Genomic DNA, 22,165 nt, shown 5'->3' on the forward strand with positions numbered 1-22,165 from the left:
AGCGGGCTGCTAGACCACCTTGGGTCCTCAGCGGCCAGTGGCAGGCCTCGGAGCCTCTCCATTGGAGATCAAATTTTTCGATGCTTGGGTTTTCCCGACACACAAATAGAAAGGACCGCCCGTTCTTTGGCCCCTTGGCCAAAAAGCCAGGCAGTCATGCCCCAAACTCTCTGCGGTGGAGGGTACCCCCAAACCTCCCTCCCTTGAGGGTGCCCCAGGGTCAAGAGGCGGCCCCACTAGCCCCTTGCAGAAGCCGTGGCTTCTGCAGGTCACCCGGAGGCCGGCAGGTGAGAAAGAGGAGGCGCCGCGTGGCGGGCAGTGGGGAACCGCGCGCACCTGCCGCAGGTGAGGCCCTACAGTGCGGAAAGGGGAGGAGCCGTCGCCAGGGCACTCAGTTTAGCCGACCCCCAGCTCCCAGGAGCAAGGTCTAGCGCAGCCGTGGGCTCCAACGTGGCCGCTGGGAGGCGACCCAGGTTGTAGAAGGCGACCCCGGCGGCTCCGAGTCCTGCGCGGTGCGGCGGCCCCAGGAGAACATTCGAGGCAGCGGCGGCGTTGGAGGCCCGGGGTCCGTTCGGTATTTGAATAGCACAAAGGAACCGCCTTGGTCTGATTGGTCAGCCGAGTGGCCCCGGGGCGGGCAGGGCCTGTCACTCGGGAGACTCTGGGCACTCCTATTGGTTCAGCCAGAGTGAGGCGGGGCCCAGCTACCCAGCTAAATAGCTGGGGCCCGGGCCGGCCGAGGCTCATTGCTTTGGCGCCGTCTGGGGAGCGCGAGCCTGCGGGTGGCGCGCAGCGCATGGTGGCGTCTCCTCTCGGAGCGCAGCCGACCCGCTGACCCGGGCTCCGTTCCTCCTGCCCGGCGCGCCCCGGAGGTCGGCCGGAGGCAGAAACAGCAGCAGCATTAGCAGCAGCAGCGGCGGCTGCTCCGCCGCCGCCTTCTCCGCGGGAGCATGGAGTGCGCCCTGGACGCCCAGAGCCTGATCAGCATCTCCCTGCGCAAGATCCACAGCTCCCGAACCCAGCGCGGCGGCATTAAGCTGCACAAGAACCTCCTGGTGTCCTACGTGCTCCGCAACGCGCGCCAGCTCTACCTGAGCGAGCGCTACGCCGAGCTCTACCGGCGCCAGCAGCAGCAGCAGCAACAGCAGCAACCGCCCCACCACCAGCACCAGCACCTCGCGTACGCGGCGCCGGGCATGCCGGCCAACGCGGCTGACTTCGGCCCGCTCCAACTTGGCGGCGGCGGGGACGCGGAGGCGCGCGAGCCGGCCGCCCGGCACCAGCTGCACCAGCTCCACCAGCTCCACCAGCTGCACCTCCAGCAGCAGCTGCACCAGCACCAGCACCCGGCGCCCAGGGGCTGCGCAGCGGCAGCGGCCGGGGCGCCCGCGGGCGGCGCGGGGGCGCTCTCGGAGCTGCCCGGGTGCGCCGCGCTCCAGCCGCCGCACGGCGCGCCCCACCGCGGGCAGCCCTTGGAGCCGCTGCAGCCGGGTCCTGCGCCTTTACCGTTGTCGCTGCCCGCCCCCTCCGCGCTCTGTCCGCGGGACCCTCGCGCCTCGGCCGCCTGTTCCTCACCCTCCGCGCCCCCGGGGGCCGCCCCTACGGCCGCTGCTGCCGCCTCCCCGCCCGCCTCCCCAGCCCCCGCCTCCTCCCCTGGCTTCTACCGGAGCGCGTACCCGGCCCCCTCGGACTTCCGCGTGCACTGCAGCAGCCAGACCACCGTGCTGGACCTGGACACTCACGTGGTGACCACGGTGGAAAACGGCTACTTGCACCAGGACTGCTGCGCCTCCGCCCACTGCCCCTGCTGTGGCCAGGGCGCTCCGGGACCGGGCCTGGCGTCCGCCGCCGGTTGCAAGCGCAAGTATTACCCTGGCCAGGAGGAAGAGGACGACGACGAGGAGGACGCGGGCGACCTGGGGGCCGAGCCCCCCGGGGGCGCCCCGTTCGCCCCCTGCAAGCGCGCCCGCTTCGAGGACTTCTGCCCGGACTCGTCCCCGGACGCGTCCAACATCTCAAACTTGATCTCCATCTTTGGCTCGGGCTTCTCGGGGCTGGTGAGCCGACAGCCGGACTCATCGGAGCAGCCGCCGCCGCTCAACGGGCAGCTGTGCGCCAAGCAGGCGCTCGCCAGCCTTGGCGCCTGGACTCGAGCCATTGTCGCCTTCTAGGGACCCCCGAGGGCACGGGGACCCGGGGCCCCGCGGGGCTGGGGCCAGACAAAGACTCGGCCAAGGGGCGAGAGGAGGGAGCGAGCGGGCGCCGGGCCACTCGGGGCTGAGCTGGGGGTGAGCAGAGGGAGGCGGCTAATGTTTTATAATTGTAAAATAAAAAAAAAAATCTAAAATCTTGGACTTTATTTTTGCAGAGAGAAAAAGCGCCTATTTAAGTATGCTTTGTGTTTTCTCCTACTCTTTTTTTTTTTTCATTGTAGTGATTGCAGTGGTGTTTAGCGAGAAGCCTGCCACGTGAGGGAGGGCTGCTGCCCAGAGGAGGTGCCGGGCAGCCGGGGGCGAGGCAGGGCGCCCGGGCCGCCGGGGCGCGCCGGGGGCGCAGCGCAGGAGGGCGCGGGGCCGGGGACGCCGATTCCAATCAGTTGTCAGACCCAGGAAGCCCGACGTTCCGCTCTCCTGAGTCCCTCTGTGGGGTGAGGACTGAGTCTTGTGAAATCCTGAGCAAAAAACAAAGGCAAACTCTATCTCCAAAAGGGACGTTTGGGTCACATTTCCTCTCTGGGGGCGGCCTCCAAAGTTCTCAAAATGAGAAGGCAGAAATGAAAACACTTCAACTTTTTTTTTCTTTTCTTCCCGGGGCGGGCGTCTTGAACTCTCCTCTCCCCGCCCCTCTGGCTCCGTTCTCCTCCCCTCCTCCACCCGTCTCCCGGACTCGGGGGGTGGCGCCGGACACCCCGACACTCTCGGACACTGTTTGGGCAAAGGGTGGGGGGCGAGCACGGCGGACTACATTTCCCATCATGCCCAGCACTGCGGTCCTCACTAAACAAAAAAGGAAGTCGATTCCTTCACCTGGATCCCCGGCGGCCCCGGGGGAGGGAGGGGCCGGGACCGCCGACTGCGCTGGAGACTTTTTCACTAAGTTCCCGGTCAGCTGTGCTGTTTGTGTGCTTCTAAGTTGCACAGTCCTGGCTCAGCCTAAGCCAGCATTGTTCCAGCTTGTGAGAACCCCGTCCTGTGTCTTCAGCTCCATAGATTTTAATTTAAAAGCCTTTTGTTGTAAAAAGGCGGGGTTCGTCTGCAACCCTTCTGGGTCTCTGCCATCAGCATCCAGCGGGCTCCAAAACAAGTTGCCAACCCTTTCCCGGCCCTTCTCCCTCGTTCTCCTGTATTTTTTGTGCATTCTGAATTGTGTATCACCGGGTAATACTGTTCAGATTATTTGCTTAAATTTACAATCTTAATAAAAAGTCGATTGTAGAGTATGGTGGTGTCTTGTGTAGATGGACCTGGGGGCGGCGGGAAGGATAGAGGGAAGTGGAGAGCCCTCCACCCCCACCCCCACGTCGCCCCTTAACAAATCTCGGCTCTCCCCGGCCTGGGCGGGCGGGATCTGCCCACATCCGCAGGGCCAGGGATGGGAACGGAAAGGCGGGTGGGATGGAGAGCGGCTTGCAGGCGAAGAAGCCCGGACCTCCCCAGACCCTCTCACCCGGGGTCCGGACCCCCATGGGAACCGACCGCCCGGGGCTCCAGCAGGAAGCCGAGCCAGCCTCCAGCATATTCCCCGCAGTTAGGGTTTCGGGGCCTGCTCGACCCCACGTCAGAGTTCTCTGCAGCCAGGGGACGCCGGGGGACTTCGGGGCCACCCACACTCCCCGCTCGGCGCCCCCGCCCGCACGTCCGCACGTCTCGGGCTGCAACTTGAGGAAGTTTTTTCCTTTCCTTTTTTTTTCTTTTTTTTTTTTTAAGTTGAGTTTGTTATCACTGCTCGGTGCCACTTGGTGGTGTGCTGGCGGCGTCTCCCTCCCTCCTCGCTCCCCGCCCCTCTCTCTCCCGCTCCTCTCCCTCCCGCCTCTCTCTCTCCCTCCCCAGTGGATGGAGGCAGGAAGGCTCCGGGCTCGCTCCCCTCTGACCACCTACGGGATGACCTCAGAGAGGGAGAATGTGCCAAGGCCCGGAGGAAGCTCGCCGTCTCCCCGCTGGAACCAAATTCACATCTGGAGCCACGGCTTGGGCCCGGGGGCGCACGGGTGGTTCCAGCTTTGCGAAGCGGGGATAGGAAAGAACGAACCGGGCAGGGGGGAGGCATGAGCGAGGGGCAGCCAGCTCGCTATTTTGGCTTGATGGTGTCTCTCCCCGAGTCTCGCTGTCTCTGGCTGTATCTCCCCCAAGCTCTCTCGCTGGCGCTCGCTCTCTCGCCCCCACGCTCCCCTTTCCTGGGCGAGCCTCCCAGCCACCCACCCCAGCCTTCACGCCTCCCTCGGCGACAGGAGGAGCTGCGGCCAAGAGGCCCCCAGCCCAGACTCCGAGAGGCGGATGCAAGCCAGTCCCAGGGGGCCGCTCGGCTCTGGATCCCGGTGTCGCGCGAGGCGAAGTTCTCGGGGACACTCTTCAAAATGCGGGGGGCTGCGAAGGTGCGCGATGCGGGTGGGGAAGAGGCAGGCTCTGGAGGCGTGAGTTACGGGGAGGAAAGGCACCTTCACCCCCCACCAAGGCTGTTTTCTCGGCCTCCCACGGGAAGAGCCGGGAGCTGCAGGGGAGGGGGAACAGTGCGTCTCCCCCCTCCCCATTTTTTTCCCCTGCAAGTTCAAGGAAATAGCTGTTGGATGCACGGTTTTGATTCAATCCACCAAGCCAGTTGCCAGAGCTCCCCCTAGCGCCGCTTCGGGGGCGCTGCAGTGGTTGCTGATGGGAGTGGGCGAGGCACTGCAGGGGTCGGCGGGGATGCGCGGGACTGATCCGCACGCACCCGGGCCAGAGTCGTGTCCCTACCCAGCCCTGGCCGGAGCGGGGACCCGGAGCGGCGAGCGTCCCCACTGGGAGTCCGCGTCAAGTATGACACGTGGTCGACCGCCTTTGTTGGGAGCGCGGAGCTGGGCACAGGAAGGGACCGGCCAAGGGACTTGGGAACTTCGTATCCATCCCTAGGATCCCTACAGCAAAGGAGCGTGGGTGCTGGGGTGCGAAATAAGAGCTCTGAATTCGGACTAGAGTTCTCCACCCTGGTAGGTTTTCTGAGCTTGCGCTTGGAACACATTGGGCACATTGGGTTCTAGTGAAACCAGGGAACAAAGTGGAGAGCTCAGGGAGCCCTCCAAAGAGATGCACTCACCCCCACCCCGGCCGCACACACAATTTTCTTTGCAGGGCCCGAGGACCTTGGGCAGTCACACAAAGGGTTAATGTCCTGAGTGTAATAACCCAAAACACAAGCTACTGGCAGGGTACAAGGCACACAGACATTCCAAGGAAAGCATCATCCTGCACGGCTTTCATACAACACTGAGGGCCACCCCCCCCCAAATGCTCTGTCCCCAACACGTGAACCTCCAAGCTCACCCGGCTCACAGCCCTTGGAGCCACCGCGGAACAATGCAATGTGCCAGCCCAGAACTCCCAGAGAGACCAATGCAACAGAAAGACTGGGCTGGGAGGGGAGCCTGCGGCTGTCTAGTGTGTGGGTGTCCTGGAGGGGGCAGGCAGGCAAACCAAGAGTCCAACCAGATCCACGGATGAGCCCCCCACTCTCTCCGGTGAGACCAAGTCTATCCTCTCAAGGGCCCCCAGGCAGGTCTTGGGGGATGTTGCTTGAGGAGCTAGGGGCATTGGAAGAGACTGGGGACTCCAGAAAGCCACAGTTCAGAAAGCAAGTTAGCCCTGGCCAGGCTAATGGGCTCCACAAACCACCTACCCCCAGGGCATGGCGGGTTCTGCTGCCCTTGATATGCAGTGTAGGGCTGAGACGGGTTCCAAGCTATGCTCCCCCGGCAATGTGGAGTTATGGGATGGCAGCCCAGAGCCCCAAGTAGCTGCAGACTGCCTTCCAGAGAAGTCATGGACTGGGAATGCCCTGTGCTCCTGGGAGGGCCACTGCACAGGGTGCTGAGACCTGGGACTTGTGGGCACATGGGTGCTTATGTGTGTGTGTGTGTGTGTGTGTGTGTGAGAGAGAGACAGAGAGAGAGAAGGGAGAGAGAGAAAGAAAGAGAAAGAATGCAAGCATGGATGTGAGCATGTATGTGTGCTGGCCCAGGGTGGGCACACCAGGAGCTGTGTCTTACTGTCTCTCCATTCACCAGACACCTTTACAAAGGGCACACTTGGTGCCCAGCCTCTGCAAAGCACTGCACTGACCACCACAAACCCCAGCACATCACAAGGACATAGGATTGCTTGTTTAATTTTCCCAGCAAACCTCGGAGGAAGTTACTGTTAGCATCCTCATTTTAGAAATGAGAAAACCTGCCCAAGGTGACACCACTGTGTGGCCAGCCTTTACCTGCTGGAGCTCACAGTGTAGTGGGGAGAATTTGGAACACTACAATGGAAGCCTCCTGATGTCGAAATGGCCTTATTGAGAAAACCCAGCTGGGGTCTCATCTGGTCATCCCTGAGCTAGCAGATTGGGGGTACACACTCCTCAATGCTCTATTTTATACATTCCAGGGACAAGGGCTGGGGAGACAGGCAAGCGTGTCTGTTTTCTGCCCCACCCAGGAGGAGCTGGCCTATTCCTGGGTCCTTCCGGACTCAATTTGGTAGAGGACACCAATCCAACAGGAACCAGGTTGGACAAAAAGGTGGGATTTTTTTGGCTCATGGTACAAAACTGCAGTGGGCAGGGGTTCAGCTGGGTCCAGGCACAAATCTCCAAAATGCTAACCCTTCAGTCTCCTAAGACTTCTCTGCACTCGAGCTTCCCACTCTCCCACTGCAGACCAGCTTCCTGTACAGTTGTAGGAGGCAGCTCCCGCCTCCCACTTCACAGCTGTGTCCTCCTCCCTTATTGCTAACTGAAAATCCCAGGAAAGGAGCCGGGCATGGTGTCTCTTCTCTATAATCTCAGCTCCTGGGGAGTCAGAGGCAGGAGGATCACAAGTGTGAGGGCAAAGTTTGTGAGACCTTCTCGCAAAAACGAAAACAAAAAAGCTGGGGATGTGGTTCAACTGATAGTGCACTTGTCTCTGAGGCCCTGGCTTCAATCCCCAGTACCTCAAAAAAAAAAAAAAAAACAGAAAAGGCTGCTGCCAGCTCCCAAACCTGGGTCCTGTCCCAAACTTGGGTTCTGTCCCAAACCTGGGACCTATTCCAAACCTGTGGCTAGTCCTGAGGGGCAGTTGGTAGCCCCCACTAGAAGTTCACAGGTGAAAAGTGATGCTCTTCTCAGAAAAGGGCTATACCCGGTGACAGAGAGAGCAATGTCCTCCAGAAAGAGGCCACAAACCAAGCCAAGGAGAATGTCCTCATGGACTTGGGGAGGCCCAGGGTATGAGCCTGGGGACCTGGGTGACAAGGTACAGCCAGTACAGCTCTGGACAAGAGCCAGCCTCCTGGTCCTGGCCACGGTCACAAGGCCCACGGCCATCTGGTACCTCCAGGTTTGCCACTCAGGCACCATCAGGGGAGGGAAGGCTGTAGCCCCAGGGCAGGGCTGGTTTCTCCCAGCAGGCACCATAGCAGGAGGCAGCAAGGGCCACTCCCAGGAGACTAAGGGCAGGAGACTAAGAGCGGGGGACATCAGTGAGGAGACAAAGTAGAAGTTGGCGGGGAGCTTCTCTTTTGTGACTGCCATGGAACTCACGACGGACCTGGAGAGACTTTGAGGGGAGACCAAGGTGCTAGCCTGCAGGGCAGATGGGAGAGGGCTGGGCAAGGTCAGCATGGCCACATTTACAGGCCCTGCTGGTGGAGACTGGGGACATTGGGGGACCAGGTAACCTGATCTATTCACATGCTCAGATAAAAAAAAAAAAAAAAGACTGAATAGGAGCTCAGATGGGGGAGATTAGAAAGTACCCTTATTATCCTTCATACATTTCTGTGTTTTCCAGATTTTCTACAATATGCGTGCTTTATCTTTAGACAAAAAATGAGCACTGTGACACGGCAGGTGCTGCCTTTGATAGTGTGCTACAGAGGAGAATGGGGAGCAGCCAAATCCAGCCTGGCTGGGGTGGGCTCAACCCTGAGAGAGAACGCTCAGCCAAACAGCCTGGCTAGCCACAGCTCTCCCTTCTGCACCGTTTCTGGTGTCATTGTTGTTGTGTTAGGGGTGGGTGCAAGGCCTCGCTGCTGCACCGAGCTGCACCCCACACACACACTCTGGAGTGAGACAGCCACATAAGCTTGGGATGGGGATGTAGTTCAATGGTACAGCCTAGCATGTGTGAGACCCCCAGTCTGATCCCCAGCGCCGCACAACAGCAACAAAACCCGACAAAGCTTATCTTGGCACCTTTGTGGGTCCCTCTAGGGGGAGCCTGTTGATTGTCATTTCTCACCCTGTCCCAGCTCCACCCAGTCCTGCCCATCAATCACAGACCCATGGACTCAGAGCTAGATGCACTGGCAAGGACAAGAGGCAAATGTGCCTGGGCCATGTTTTCAGCAAGGCGGGCAGAAGCTAAGAGGAAAAGGACAAGCCCAGTAGAAAGAGTGGTGGACCAGGCATCCAGAGGACCCAGGACAGGTCCCTGCTCAGACCCAGACTCACCTTGGTACCTAGGAGGAATGGCTTCCTTAACAGACTTGTGTCTCCTCGTCTGTAAAGCTGGAGTGAGAGAAGCTGGTCCCAAACCAGCTTCAACCGTGCCAGTTTTTCAATGACTGAGGCATTGTGTCCAACAAACGTGAAGGTAGCAACATCAAATTCTACAGCTGTGACATGGCCACCTATGACATGGTCCCTTGCTCAACAAACATTCATTCAGATTTTTTTTCTTTCTCTTTCTTTTTTTTTTTCTTCCCCAGGATGTAGTACTCGGATTTGAACTCAGGGCCTCTTGCTTGCTAGGTAGGCACTCTACCGGTTGAGCTGCGCCCCTACTCCTGGTTTTTTGAGGTTCTTTTTTTTTTTTGAGACAGAGTCTCGTTATGTAGCCCAAGCTGGTCTCAAACTCACAATCGTCCTGCCTCTGCATCCCAAACACCGGGATAACAACTGTGTACCACCATACCCGGCTTCAAATATTCCTTGAGTACCTAAATATGCCAGGCATTGTGCTAGGTGCCGAGGATGCTGCTGTGAGTCAACAAAGGGCTCTGCCCTCACAGACCACAAACAAGCACACCAAGAAACAATCAGAGAAAAGCTATAGGAAAGTGAAATCAGAGCTAGGGAGGACCGTTTAGAGGGAGTGGAAAAACTTTGCATCTGGTGATCAGGAAAGGTGATATTTGACCTGAGACAAATATCAAAATTCAGCTTTATTAGTCAGTCTAGGCTAGGTTATGCTGGAGTAACAAATCAAACTCAGAGATCAAACACAACAAAGATTTATTTCTTGAGTATACAAAGTCCAACTAAATCAGACAACTCTATCCTAGGATGCGTCTGCTATGCGGTGACCCAGTGATTCTGTCTCCTTCTATCTCAGCACTGTCTCTGTCACTGTCACAGAGAATGAGAGCCGAGTCCTTCTCGCGTCCACTCCAAGACTCGTGCAGTTAGCCAGGGCACTGGGGAGGAGAGAATTGCACATAGAGCACTAGAAACAGTGCTGAGCAGAACAGACCATGGCGGAAGAGCACTCCAGACAAAAGGAACAGCCAGGGCAAAGGTGAACCCCAGGAAGTGCTTGGGCACATTGGCAGCACTGGCTGTGGGGGGAGGGGGGTGAGTGGCAGGAGCTGGGGCTAGGAAGGAGGGCAGGGATGAGTCTGGCTGGGAAGTGTCAACCATGGGAGCCCAGCAGTGCATGAGAGTTCCAGCGGGGACATCCAACACACTGGACTCAAGTCCCAGCCCTGTCTCTGTGGGACTAGAGCAAGCAGCCTGATGTTTCTGGGACTCGGTTTCCTCGGAAAGTACCAGATGACTTGAGTATGATAGGAGGGGACTAGGAGCAGGGCCTGGCACCCAACTGGTGCTCAAGAAATAGCGGCAGTTCTTGGCCTCCTTCCTTCCCCCAGGATGGTAGAGGGGCAGGGCCTCAGGGCAGGGGTGGGGACAGCCAGCACAAACACAATCCGCACAGCTGCCCCAACCAGTTTTCCTGGTTATGCCTGGCAGGCTGAGGCTCCAGACAAAAGGGACCTGTCGCTGTTCCCAACAGACTGAGCCCCATGGACGCCTTCACCGAGGGACTTTCAGCAAAGAGGTGGGGCGGGGTGGGGGGTTGTCCCAGGTTGTGTGTGCCACATCACTCAATAATGTCAAACAGCACGAGAGTGTGTAGTACAAGGACACCCACCAGAGGGCTTGCCAGGCCACCTCCCCCAGGGGCACCAGTCCAAAGCCCAGGTTGGCACTTCCCAGCTCAGCCTCTGGGCCACAAAGACTGAGTACAAACTGGGCTCCGTTGCTTTCCAAGTGGCAATCCACTCTTTTCTTCACATCTCTAGTCACTTGTCTGCAAAATCAGGATGGGAAGGAGCGCCCCCACCTGTGTGGCACGGCCCCTGGCATACAGTAAGTGCCCAATAAGTGCGAGCCATGATATTGGCACCAGTCAGCTCTGTCCAGGCTGTCACCTCTTGCAAAACATAGGACCGTTTTCTCACTGATGCTCTCCTGTTGAACGAGACCAGAGGGACCCAGTTACCATCCTTCCTTCTCTCGGGGGGAGGGGAGGAGAGAGGACATGCCCAGTGTGCACAGCTGGAGTTTTTGTCTTTCTACAGAGTGGCACTCATGGTTTTTGTTGTTGTTTCTTCCTTTGTAGCCCAGGCTGGCCCGGAACTCTCCATCCTCCTGCCTCAGCCTCCCGAGCCCTAGGAGCACAGGCTTGTGCCGCCACACCTGGCAGGGCACTGAAGTTTTAAAAGATTTGGGTGTCATTCAGTGGTAGAGTGGTTGCCTAGCACGCACAAAGCCAGGGGTTCCATTCCCAGCACTGCTAATAATAATAAATAATTCCAAAATAATAATGTAATGTTAAAATAAAAATAAAAAGGGTTAGTCCCAGACAGTACCTCAGGTCTCTTCAGGATCTGACTGTACCTGTCGGTTAACATTTACTCCTCAAATGATTAACAATTCAGTCAGGATATATACTTGGCAATTTAACGAATGAATAGGTGGATGAGGGAAAAGATGGACACCACTCTATGGTGTAGCTTAAAGAGCAACTGGTTGGTGAGACATGGCCCCTCCTGTCCTCCCTATCAGCCCTCCCCTGCATCCCCAGCCCAGTCATCTCTTGATGTTTCTTGAACACTCCCATCAGCTTTGCCAGCTTCAGACACCCTCCAGGTCTCACACACAAACCTCCTATGACACCTACATCACCCAGCCTGGGGAGAACTGGAAAGACTGTAGGAAAAGCTTGCCTTTGTTTCTAGAAAGAAATCAGGCCTAAGGCAGATGAAGCAGATGGCCTGAGGGCAAACAGAGCCTCGTGAGGAGGCCGCTGGTTGGCTTAGCCACCTACAGACACTAGGATGCAATGGACAGCTCCATTCCCTAAGTGAAGAAAGAAACCCAGAGCCAGGTGCAGATGCGTGCCTGTGATCCCAGCACTCAGGAGGCTGAGACAGGAGGATAGAGAGTCAAGGCCAGCCTGGGCTACATTGAAAGACCCTGTCTCAAAACAAAAGTAAACTGAACAAAAAAAGAGAAAAAAAAAAAAAGAGAGAAGGAAAGAAGAGAGACAGGAGAGGAGAGAAGAAAATTTAAAAAAGGAAGAGAAAAGAAAAAAAGACAAGGAGCCGGGCGTCTGGCCCCAGGCTGGAGCCTCTCCTCTCTGGGCCTCCGAAGCCCAGCTGGCCTGGCTTCAGCAGAGGGCCTGGTTTCTTGGCAGAGAACCGGGAGGTCCATGGGTGTTTAGCTTGGGCGAAGCTTGATTCCCGGAGCTCACATGACATCATCTGGGCTTGCTGGCTGTCTCTTGGCACTTCCTGTCTCTCCTTGGCCTCTTCTTAAGTTTTCTGTGGCATGAACAAGACAGACCAGGCCTGGTCCATTCGCACAAGGCCCCAAATTCAAACTTCTCCCCAGGCTTTGGGTTTGACGTTCTGTGACATTGTCCTGAAATGTGTAATCATTTTACCTTTGACACTGTGTTCTGCACTTTGTAGTCTGGGACAATGAGCAGGGGCATAGAGCTTCAACCCCCATGAAGTCCTCTCTCCTGACACCTCCCCACCACCCCAGGACAGGTTCTCAGTTCCCCACCTGACCCCCTGCTACCCTGGCCCTGCCTTGCCTCCCCTGCTCACTTCCCACCTTGGCAGGGGTCCAGGCACTGGCAGAGAGAGTTGGGGGTCAGGTGTCTGTCCCCAGCAGCTTGCAGGGCATTGTGGCAGTCATCACTGCCTTGGATGCCTACACCACAGTCTGTCTGGTAGCCAACCAGAGTGGTGTCTAGAGCTTCTCTCCTACCAACCTCAGGGTACTGAGATCCCCAGAATTTTTTCCCTGCTGTAGGTTGAAGTGAGGGGAATGGGAAAGGGAGGTGGCGCTCAGCAGGTCAGTCTGGTGACTGGGAGGAGTAAACCAGCAGCTGGGAATCCCAGGGAGGGGGCAAGCCAAAGGCAGGCAGAGAAGGGGTGGAGGGACTGAGAGGGCAGCCCAGATGCACCCCCCAACCCTCACCCCCAGGGAGAAGCGCTTCCTAGGGCAGCTTGTGCCTGGGGTCCTTCCTGCTCTAGCCTGCCTGAGCCTGGCTTGAGGTACCCTCTTGGACATGAGACAAATTTTATCATTTGGGATATTCTGCAAGTGTACTAGCTGCTCTGGTATTTGTACTTAGAACTCATATGGCGCAATGTACAGATGGATAGTAAGATGCACTCTAGGCATTTAAAACGTTCACTTTTTCTTACGTAGACTGACACTAAATAGAAAGTTAAAAACACCATGACAGGTTGAGAGAGAGCATGTGGAAGGGCTATTTTTCCTGCTTTCTGAGCAGGGGCCCCTCGTTTTCATTTTGCGCTGGCCCCGCCGCTGCATCCTCAGGACAATTTCCCAGCTCAGCAACCCTGGCAGAAGGGAAATCTTCGCAACTGCTTCAACAGGAAGTACAGGCGGGACACTCATTGGCCCAGCCTGAGTCACATGTTCACGTCTGAGCCAATCACAGTGGCTGGGAAGGCAGGAGCCCCCTGATTGGCTAAATTGGGCACGTGATCATGCCTAGCCTAGGGGGCTGGCCAGTCCCCAGCCCCTTCTAATTGGGTTCTATAGGGCTGGGGGTTCTGTTCCCAGAGAGAACGCGCTGTGCATCCTCCATACCCGTCTCACCCTCAGTTTAAAAAAATGAGAGGAAAACACCAGCGGGCTGCCCTTCCTCTAAATGCTGCTGATTCCAGGGCTCAGCCTGGACTGCCTTCCCTCTTCCTGCCATCTTCCCTAGTCTTGCAATCTGCAGCAGTTCTCTTCAGCCAGGACCTCTACGTCCACACAACCCCAGGCCTCAGTCCGGTCTGACCTCTTGCTCTTGGGGTGCTGGCGTCTCAGAGCTCCCCTATCTGCAGCCACCCACCTCCTGGTGTTTCCAAGCTGCTGCATGCTGGGCAGTGGCCATCCTGCCATTCACAAAGTTGTTCAGGACGCCTGGCCCCTTCCTGCTCCCACAAACTCCAGTCCAGTCAGCCAGCTAGTCTTGTCAGCTCTCCTCTTGAGAACAGTCACTATCCCTCTTCCTTCTCACAACAGTCACAGCCTCTGGCCTAGACCACCATGGGTCCTCCTAGTCTTCCTGCTTGTGCTCTGGCCCTCCCACTGCCCATCCTCCTTCTTGCCATTGTCACATTTGAAGATGGACAATTAGAATGGATCCCGGCACTCCTCAACTGAAAACTTCCCATTAGTGCGAATGTTTAAAACCAGCCGTAGGAGGGGCCGAGCACTTGTCTAGCATGTTTGAGGCTGTGAGGTCCCTACCCAACATAATAAAAAAAAATCAGCTGGTGGGTGGAGCTCATTCACAGCATCTGCCAATTTTTGTAGTGCAAATACTCCCATTCTGGCCAATTTCAAGTTACCAGGGAGCCATCACTGAATGTGAGTGGGAAGGAAATGGACACAGTGAGCTCTGTCCAGCTAGCTGGAGCAACTCCTGTTCCTCCTGTCTGTCCCAGCCTGGCCAGAGCTTCTCCTCACTTGCCTCCAAGTCCCCACACTTGGTGCCTCCCAGTATGTCAAGACTCCCTGCCTCAGGGCATTTGCACGTGTTGTTCCTCTGCTTGGACTGTACTTTAAGCTTTCTTCATAGTTAACTCTCTCACCCACTCAGGTCTGTGCTCACATCATCCAATGAGGCTCACTTTTCCTGTATATTGTCACTGCTTACTGTTTTCCTGTTTGTTCACTTGTCTATCCCCCTTGCTAGACACAAGCTCTGTCAGCTCACTGCTCCCAGCAGTGCAGAGAACAGGCTTGCATGTAGTAGTGGGGCTCCTCTGCTGGTGGAAGGAGTCCACTTTCTGTAGGTCAGGTAGGCACTGGGAAGATGGCTAGGAATGGGCTCTCGCTCTGCTTGTGTGTCTGCCAGAGGCACACACAAGGCAGCAAAGGCCTTGGCTTCTATCCTGCTGTGGCAGGTGCCACCTCTAGGTTACCAAAAGCAGGGCAGCTCCCACTCAGTCTTTCCCCTTGCTGCTCTGCTGCTTTGCCCTTGGCAATGTCCTACCCAAGGCTGGGCAGTCTTCCCTGGCTCCAGAGCTGCCCGTCTGGGAGTGACCTGCAGAGCCACAGAGTCCCAGCATGTAGGACCTGGGGAGTTGTCCTGCCACTGTGGTCCCCCGTGAGAACTCCTGCGTGGCAGGAAGGGAAACTGGGCCTCCAGGGTCTTATCCAGCACTTGCCAGCCAGCTTCTTTTAGGCCATTTTCAGGGACAGGGCCTCCATCCACCCATCCACTCATTCCCAGTTCAACAGTTAGTGACCACTGACCTATTCTGGACCAGCCACTGGGGACTCACAGTGGCCAAAACAAGCCCGTTCCACCCTCAGTGAGTACAAACTATACTGAAGGAGGAGACAGTAACCGAAGTCTCTAGACAATAAAACCTCAGGTTGTGGTAAGTGTTGTGGATGCAAGGAGAGAACAGGGTGGACAGCTGACAAGGGGAGCCCCTTACAGCAGCTCAGAGAAAGAAGGGAGGGACATTCTAAGGAAGTAACATCCAAACTGAGCTCCAGGCTGTCTGAGCATAGGGAAGGGCAGGTGTAAAGGCCCTGGGGCAGCAAAAACTTGGCATTTTGGAGGACCAAGAGAGCAGTGCAGTGAGACTGAATGACAGGAAGTGGAGGGAGTGGAAGGGCCCACAAGGCCAGCTTATAGCAGTTTCCTATTTTCAATGAGGAGTCTCTTGATGGACCGGATGGGATCCACCTTTGAGCAGCTTAGGGCAGAGCCTGGGTGTGGAGGGCAGCATGGTCTCCAGGAACCAGAGAGAAGACTGCTGCAGTGAGTGACTCAGCGGTAGCTGACAGTGAGCAAGCCTGAGCTGGCCATGTGCAGGTAAGGGAGAAGTGAATAGAACTAGGTTACAATTTGGATGGGCGCACAGTATGGCTTGCTTCTGGGTTGGATTCTGGGGTGGAGGAAACAGAGGAATGGAGGAGGGTAATGCTTGGCTTAGGGCCTCACAGTGCCCACTGGGCAGGCTGCCAGGCCTGGGAGCCCAATCACTTCCCACAGCTGTACACAAGTCTTCTTCCTGACACAGGAGGTGCTGCACATGCTGACCTGAGACCTGGTGACAGGCAAGCCGAGTCCCACGCAGATATACTGGGACAGTCATCATCCCTAGAACAGGGATGCAGTGCCACTTTCTCTGCTCACTGTTGGGACCTCCCTGAGGGGCCAAGAAAGCACATCCCATAGGCCAGCACATTGAGATGTTTGCTCTCAACCAGAGTTGTCACCACCAGCACTGTTTGACTCTGCTGTTTGACTCTTGGTTCCTTATCTGTGCAAATCAGCACCTGCCTGCAGGAAAGAAGTTGGGCGGAGCCAGTCCTGCTGACTCTGAAGCAGGAGGCGCTATTGGCCACCAAGGTGAGGACAGCATAAGGCAGGTGGGGCCACCCTGAGGCCTCCCAACCCCTGTGGCTTTGGTGAAGATGAGATGAGATGAGATTGGTTTTACTTTTGGCAGTACTGGGGTTTTGAACTCAGGGCCTTGCACTTGCTAGGCAGGCGCTCTATTGCTTGAGTCATGTCCCCAGCCCTTTTTTCACTTGTCATTTTTCAGACAGGGACTCACATTTTTACCTGGGGCTGGTCTATAACTGTTATCTTCCTACCTCCACTGCCTACATAGCTGGAACTACAGGAACACACCACCGCACTCAGTTTGTTGGCTGAGATGGGAACTTGCTAACTTTTTGCCTAGGCTGGCCTCAAATTATGATCCTTCCCATCTCTGTCTCCTAAGTGGTAGGATTACAGGCGTGAGTCACTACACAGGACTGAGACCAGCTTCCAAGCACTTAGCTCCATGGAGACTCAGCTGAGGAGCCACCAAATCCACGTTCTCTGCAGAAAACCCCCCAGGGGCCAGGGCCAAGCAACAGCTTCTGGGGTCAGTGAGGATGTGGGGGCTCACTGGTTGACATTTCTTGGAGGGGGGCAAGGGCTACTTCCAAAGGAGCTCATTCAGCCAGGCTGGGTGGCAGGCCTGGGGTCCACAGCCAGCTGTGGGATGACCATCTCCCCTTCCAGAGCCCTCACTCTACTTCAGAGCCTTCCCATGGGATCCTCACTGCTGGAGGCCCTGCTGGAGGCTGCCTACAGGTCACGTGGCGTCCACAGCTCCTGTGGCGTCCACAGCTTCTGCACACCTTTGTGTCCCCATGAGACCTCCATGAAGGAGGACTGTATCTGCCTCCTCCTTTACACTTAGCGTCTCCTTGGCACTTCACAAAGGCTGGACAGAACACATGCCCAATAAACACACAAGGGATGGCCTCGTGGCCAACACTGTGCTCAAGGCTTAGACGGCCGGATCAGGCTTGATGGCTCAGGCAGAACACCTGCAGCCCTTACTCCTCTGCATCAGTCACCATATGCCCATCTCCAAGCCTGGGAAGATTAAATGAGACAGTGCTGACAAAACTTTGTATTGCTGGTTTGAACAACATCCTCTGAGGCTATTTCCTCATCTCATTTGTACCAGAGGAAACTGAGGCTCAGAGCAGCCAAGAATGGCTCAAGTTCACTCAAGGGAAGAACCAATTCCAGAATGCAGGCACCTTGACCACAACAGCCCCTCCCCTTGTAGAGGTGAGGAGCCAGCTCTAGAAGGACCAGTGGACTCTGTAAGCCCAGTCAGAAGAGCCACAAGAGGCCATCTGGGGCCTCCGGCCTGCAGTCCTGCCTGGGGCTCTGCCAAGCAGAGGGTGAGGTGTCTGTGCTGTGCCAGCTTTCCCTGTCCCTCAAAGTCTCAGCTTAGTCTCAAGCAAGTAAGGAAGGTAAAGGGGTTTGTGCACACCCAGGCCAAGATAACTGAGTCAGCAAAGGTCCAGCAGGGAAGGGTGGCCCAGACAAAGGGACACCATTGAGACCAGAATGGAGGTGTCCTTCTGGACCCTCATCTGCACGGCAGGAAGTGGGATGGGCTAAGGGAGCCCTGTCATGGCCACACAGGTCTGTACATGTCCGTGTCAGGCCCAATGACTCGAGTCCAACACCACTTACCAAGGGCACCAGGTCGTGCCAGGTGTCCTGGCACAAGGAAAGGTGGTGAATGAAGCTGGACCCATCAGGGGGTCTATCCCTCTGCTGGGGCTCCAGGAACTCCCCAAGCAGAATCGCATTAGGAAAAATGGAGCCACATGTCTTTTCACTTCTAACCACCCCACCCTAATCTAGGTCACAGGCAGTATACCTCGCCTTGGGGACTGAATGTGATTCCAACCCTGAGACCAGGGCTGGGTTGCCCAGGGCACTGCCAGGCTTGGCGGGGGGGTGGCTGTTAGCTCCCCTGTTCCTCCCCAGCCAAAGGCCCTGGCAGGAATCGGGTTGGCCTCTCTTGGTAGACCCAGCCTAGATGGACTCTCAAACACCAGTCCCCCACAGCTCTTCAGTCCCTGAGCCTCTGGTCCCCTGCCACTCCCCCCACCCCAGGTGCTAAATTACCTACTGAGAATGTAACTCCCTTCCTTTCACCTGTGCTTCCCATCTCAGGAACAAGTGCCCTCTTCCTGCCAGAGGTGCGCTATTCCCAGAGCTCTTTAGGGAAAAAGGTTTTTAATCCATTTCCGTTTTTTTTTTTTCAGCATGCAAGTAACTTGTGGGTATTGTGGAAAGATCTAAAAAACCAAAGGTGGAAAACAAAAGGCAAAGTTAATACCCGCAATTCTTTTTTTCCTTTCTGGCTTCTGTGCTTAATTTTTCGTAAGTATCTTTGAAAGCAGGAAAAGCAGTTGCATTTTCCAAAATCCTCACAGCTTGTCCATGGAGATGGAGTAAACAGATGAGGGACAAGGGTGCAGACTTCTGCTGCTTCACCCAGTTTCTGTAGCCGCCTTCTCCACTTAACAGATCATAAGAATCTTTCCAGAAGAATAAACGTACCGGCCTGTAACCTGATAGCCATTGTGTAACTGCAACGTGGGCCTTTGACAATCCCCAACTGTTGCACACATAGGGTATTTCCAGGGTTTTCTTAAGATATGTCACGCTAACGAATGCTGCTGGAGGGAGGACCTTGCCTGGCTGGTTCACTGCAGTATTCCAGCACCCAAACAGGGCTTTGGGCAGAGGCCTCCATCCCCATTTGCTGAGCAAGTATAGAACTGCAGGCCTGGCCAGTACCTCTCAGTCCAGCTGATACTTACTCTCTTACCTCCCCTGCCAATTTCAGCCGGCAGACACAAAGGCTTCTCCTTCCCCTTTTCTCTCTGCCATCCTAGCTCACCCTCTTCTCTCCCCAGCATGCTGCACCTCCCCTTCAGAAGTACAGTGCCCTCCGTACTGTGCTCTCTGAGGTCTCGCCCCTCCAGCGCTGGCCATCCAGCCTCAGGACAGCAGTGGCTACCCTGCCCTGCCCCCCTTTTTGCCTTGCTTCTTCCTGATGGATCCTCTCATGAATCTCACCCTCCCCTAAGTTTCCAGAACCCCTCTGCAGGGAGGGCTCTGACTCTATCCTGGCTACTCACAGGTGTGTCCTAAGTGCCTGCAATGCAAGACACCCTCCTGGGGATTACAGGAAATGAGACAAACAGATCCTTCCCCACCCCGGGAGCAGCAATGGTGGCTACTGAGAGTAGGGGGCAGGCCACAGCCAGCCTCACACTCACCAATCTCCACCAGCTCCACAAGGAACCCCAAATAAAGCTGGGCTTGCAGCGTAAACAGCCCCTCAACTCTCAGCACCACCCACCCCAGGCAGCTGCCCCTCCCTCATCCTGGGCTACAGAATGAGATCCATCTGAAAACAAAAGGCTCATGGAGCAGCTGCTGGGTACAGGTAAGCATAGTTACATGCACCCAGGGCTCAGTGGGGAAGGGATGACCATGGTCTAGGAGGCCATGTGAGGTCTCTCAAAGAAAGAGAGGCCACATCTGAGCCCTGAAGAATGACCAGGGGCTCCCCAGTGGGAAACAGACAAACTGATCAGCTGGAGGAACAGAGAGGCCAGTGTAGCTGACTGGCAGCAAGGGGATGGCTGGGGGATTTAGACTGGAGCCCTAGCAGACCTAGGGAGGATTCTAAGAGTCCCCGCACAGGCAGCCTCACCCAGCCTAAGGTGGGATCTTGGCAGCCCTGCCAGCCTCAAGATCGACCAGGTCCAGTATGTCTGCCCAGCAAAGCTTTCCAAGTTGGTGCCCCTCACTGACTTCAAGGTCTTCCCCCACGACCTGCTCCTTTTCCTTAACTCATCTCAGGCACCGAGGGGACCAATCCGGGCTTGTTGAGAACTCCCTCTCTCTTATGAGCACAGAATCCTCCCTCCATCTCCCTCCTCGCAACCCAAGGCCTCTCTCTGGCCCACACGGGGCCTCAGTATCTTACCTGGATGAGGCACCTGCCCCACTGCTGATACCCAGTGTCTAGCCCAGCACCTGGCTAGCTTACTGCCTGCCATTTCCCAGCTCCCCATCCAGGTCTCACATGCTATCCCACACAGAGGTGCCCACTAAGCATCTTCCCTGGGCTTCCCAACTTCCTGACGTCTCCCCTCTGAACTGCTGGTTCACAATGGGTACCTGTTGCCTGCCAGTCTCTATTGGGCACTGGGATGAACGCACTGAGCAGAGCACTTCACCCCTGCTCTCCTGTGGCTCATCTGGAAGAGCAGAGAAATGCACATGCATTTCACAGAGAATTAAATGCAGTTGGGTTAAGATTCAAAGTGAGACGTGGAGTGCTATGGGTGTCTATGGTCTCAAAGCCCCAGGAGGCCGCTGTACCAGACCCCACAGCTTTGCCTCCTGCTACCCACACCTCCACACCTCTGCTGTGATGGGTCCCGCCAGACATCCTTGGTCTGTGCCCGCTGTTCAGAGTCCGGCTCACAGGCTCCTCCACAGCCTTCCCTGAATGGTGCCAGGGTCTGGCGGTCTTTGTCACTGGCCACCTTTCTCCACACTGGTCCACCACGTTTCTCCAAGCTGGAAAGTTTCTTGAAGGCAGTATTCTCACCCTGTCTTATCGCCACATTTCCCTAAGTACCTTTGTTTTTTTTGGCAGTACTGGGGTTTGAACTCAGGGTCTCACACTTGCTAGGCAGGTGCTCTACCACTGGTACTCCACCAGCCATTTTGCGTTAAATATTTTTTCTAGGAAAGTCTCACAAACTATTTGCCTGGGCTGGCTTTGAACCGCAATTATCCTGATCTGTCTCCTTAGTAGCTAGGATTACAGGCCTGAGCCACCAGTGCCCTAAAGACCTTTAACTAACATGTCCTTAATGCTAGTTGGACTTAAGAAGAACACGTCACTTGACTTGGGCTTGTCTTGAGCCTCTGAGCCCTGGCTTTGTTTCCCTTCCAACCCTGACAACCCTTCTCACACACAAAACTAAGACTATTCTCCAAACTCATCAGCAAAACCAAGGAGGCCCCCAGCTCCCAGTCCCTGGCCCTGTGCTGCCCTGGCCTGTAGCAGACCTATGGCCCTGCCTCCCCGCCGGGGTTTCTATTCCTGGTCCTGCTCTCCAGTCCTTCTTGATCTGCTACCTCAGGAAGCTCCCCTACTGTTGTCTCCTTCATAATATGCACATTACAGACATTGCTATCTTCTGATTCAAGGCTCTCGTGAATATACACCCACCATTTGTGACATGAACGAGTCCTCTAGACCAATGATGTATCATTATGCCTGTTTTTCACATCAGGAAACTGAGGCTCAGGGAGATAAAGTATCATGGGTTTCCTAGTTAATTAGCATCTGGACTTGGGTTTGAATTCAGGTGTGCCTGAATCCAGAGACAAGACTCTAGACCACCAGGAAAGGATAAAGTGATACCTCTGTACCAGCTCTCCAGGGCCAGAAGGCTGAGGGCTTCTGAAGTCAAAACAGGAGTGTCCAGTGTCTAAGGAGTCCCACAGCACAGCAGCTGAGACTTGACCTGAGCACAACAGGAACAGAAGGGGTAGAGGAGGAAGGGACTCCAGAAGAACACAGGCACATGTTGCAGTGTCAAGCCTCCGCCTGACTGACCTAGGAGCCCAGAAGAGCTGCCTACATCACAAGCAGCCACATATGCTGGGAAGTGGCTTGTGCTTAGCCTCTGAGTTCCACTGCCAGCACACAGCCCCCACCCCAGTCACAGTGACAGTGTGGCATCTGCTTGGTGCTAGGGCTGAGTACTTCACTTCCATCACCCACTCCTGACAGTTGCTGTCCATCTTATAGATTCAGTAACCTACCCACAACCTTGCTGCTGGGGTGGGGATGGCAGAGACTTGAACCTGCAGTTCTGTTCCAAAGCCTGCCCTGTCACATGTCCCTCTCCCAGGAAAGTCAACCCAAACAGAAATACCAACCTCAAGCTCCAGACCTGTGGCCCAAAATGAGTGGATCTCATGGGGGACAAATAGTCATTCAGATGTGGAATGTGTCAGAAAAAGTTGTATCTCACACAGGCA

At 55.9% G+C, this 22,165-nt stretch overlaps 1 protein-coding gene across 1 annotated transcript; it reads left to right on the forward strand.

Annotated features, from left to right (window-relative positions):
- The first annotated feature begins 585 nt into the window (after positions 1-585).
- Ier5l (immediate early response 5 like) lies at positions 586-2,517 on the forward strand. The gene has a single exon (XM_020174758.2). It carries the CDS (start codon positions 951-953, stop codon positions 2,169-2,171), a length of 1,221 nt encoding a protein of 406 aa, XP_020030347.1. The 5' UTR covers positions 586-950; the 3' UTR covers positions 2,172-2,517.
- Positions 2,518-22,165: the final 19,648 nt, after the last annotated feature.

Source organism: Castor canadensis, chromosome 13 (genome assembly GCF_047511655.1).
Source record: "Castor canadensis chromosome 13, mCasCan1.hap1v2, whole genome shotgun sequence".
Lineage (NCBI taxonomy): Eukaryota > Metazoa > Chordata > Mammalia > Rodentia > Castoridae > Castor > Castor canadensis.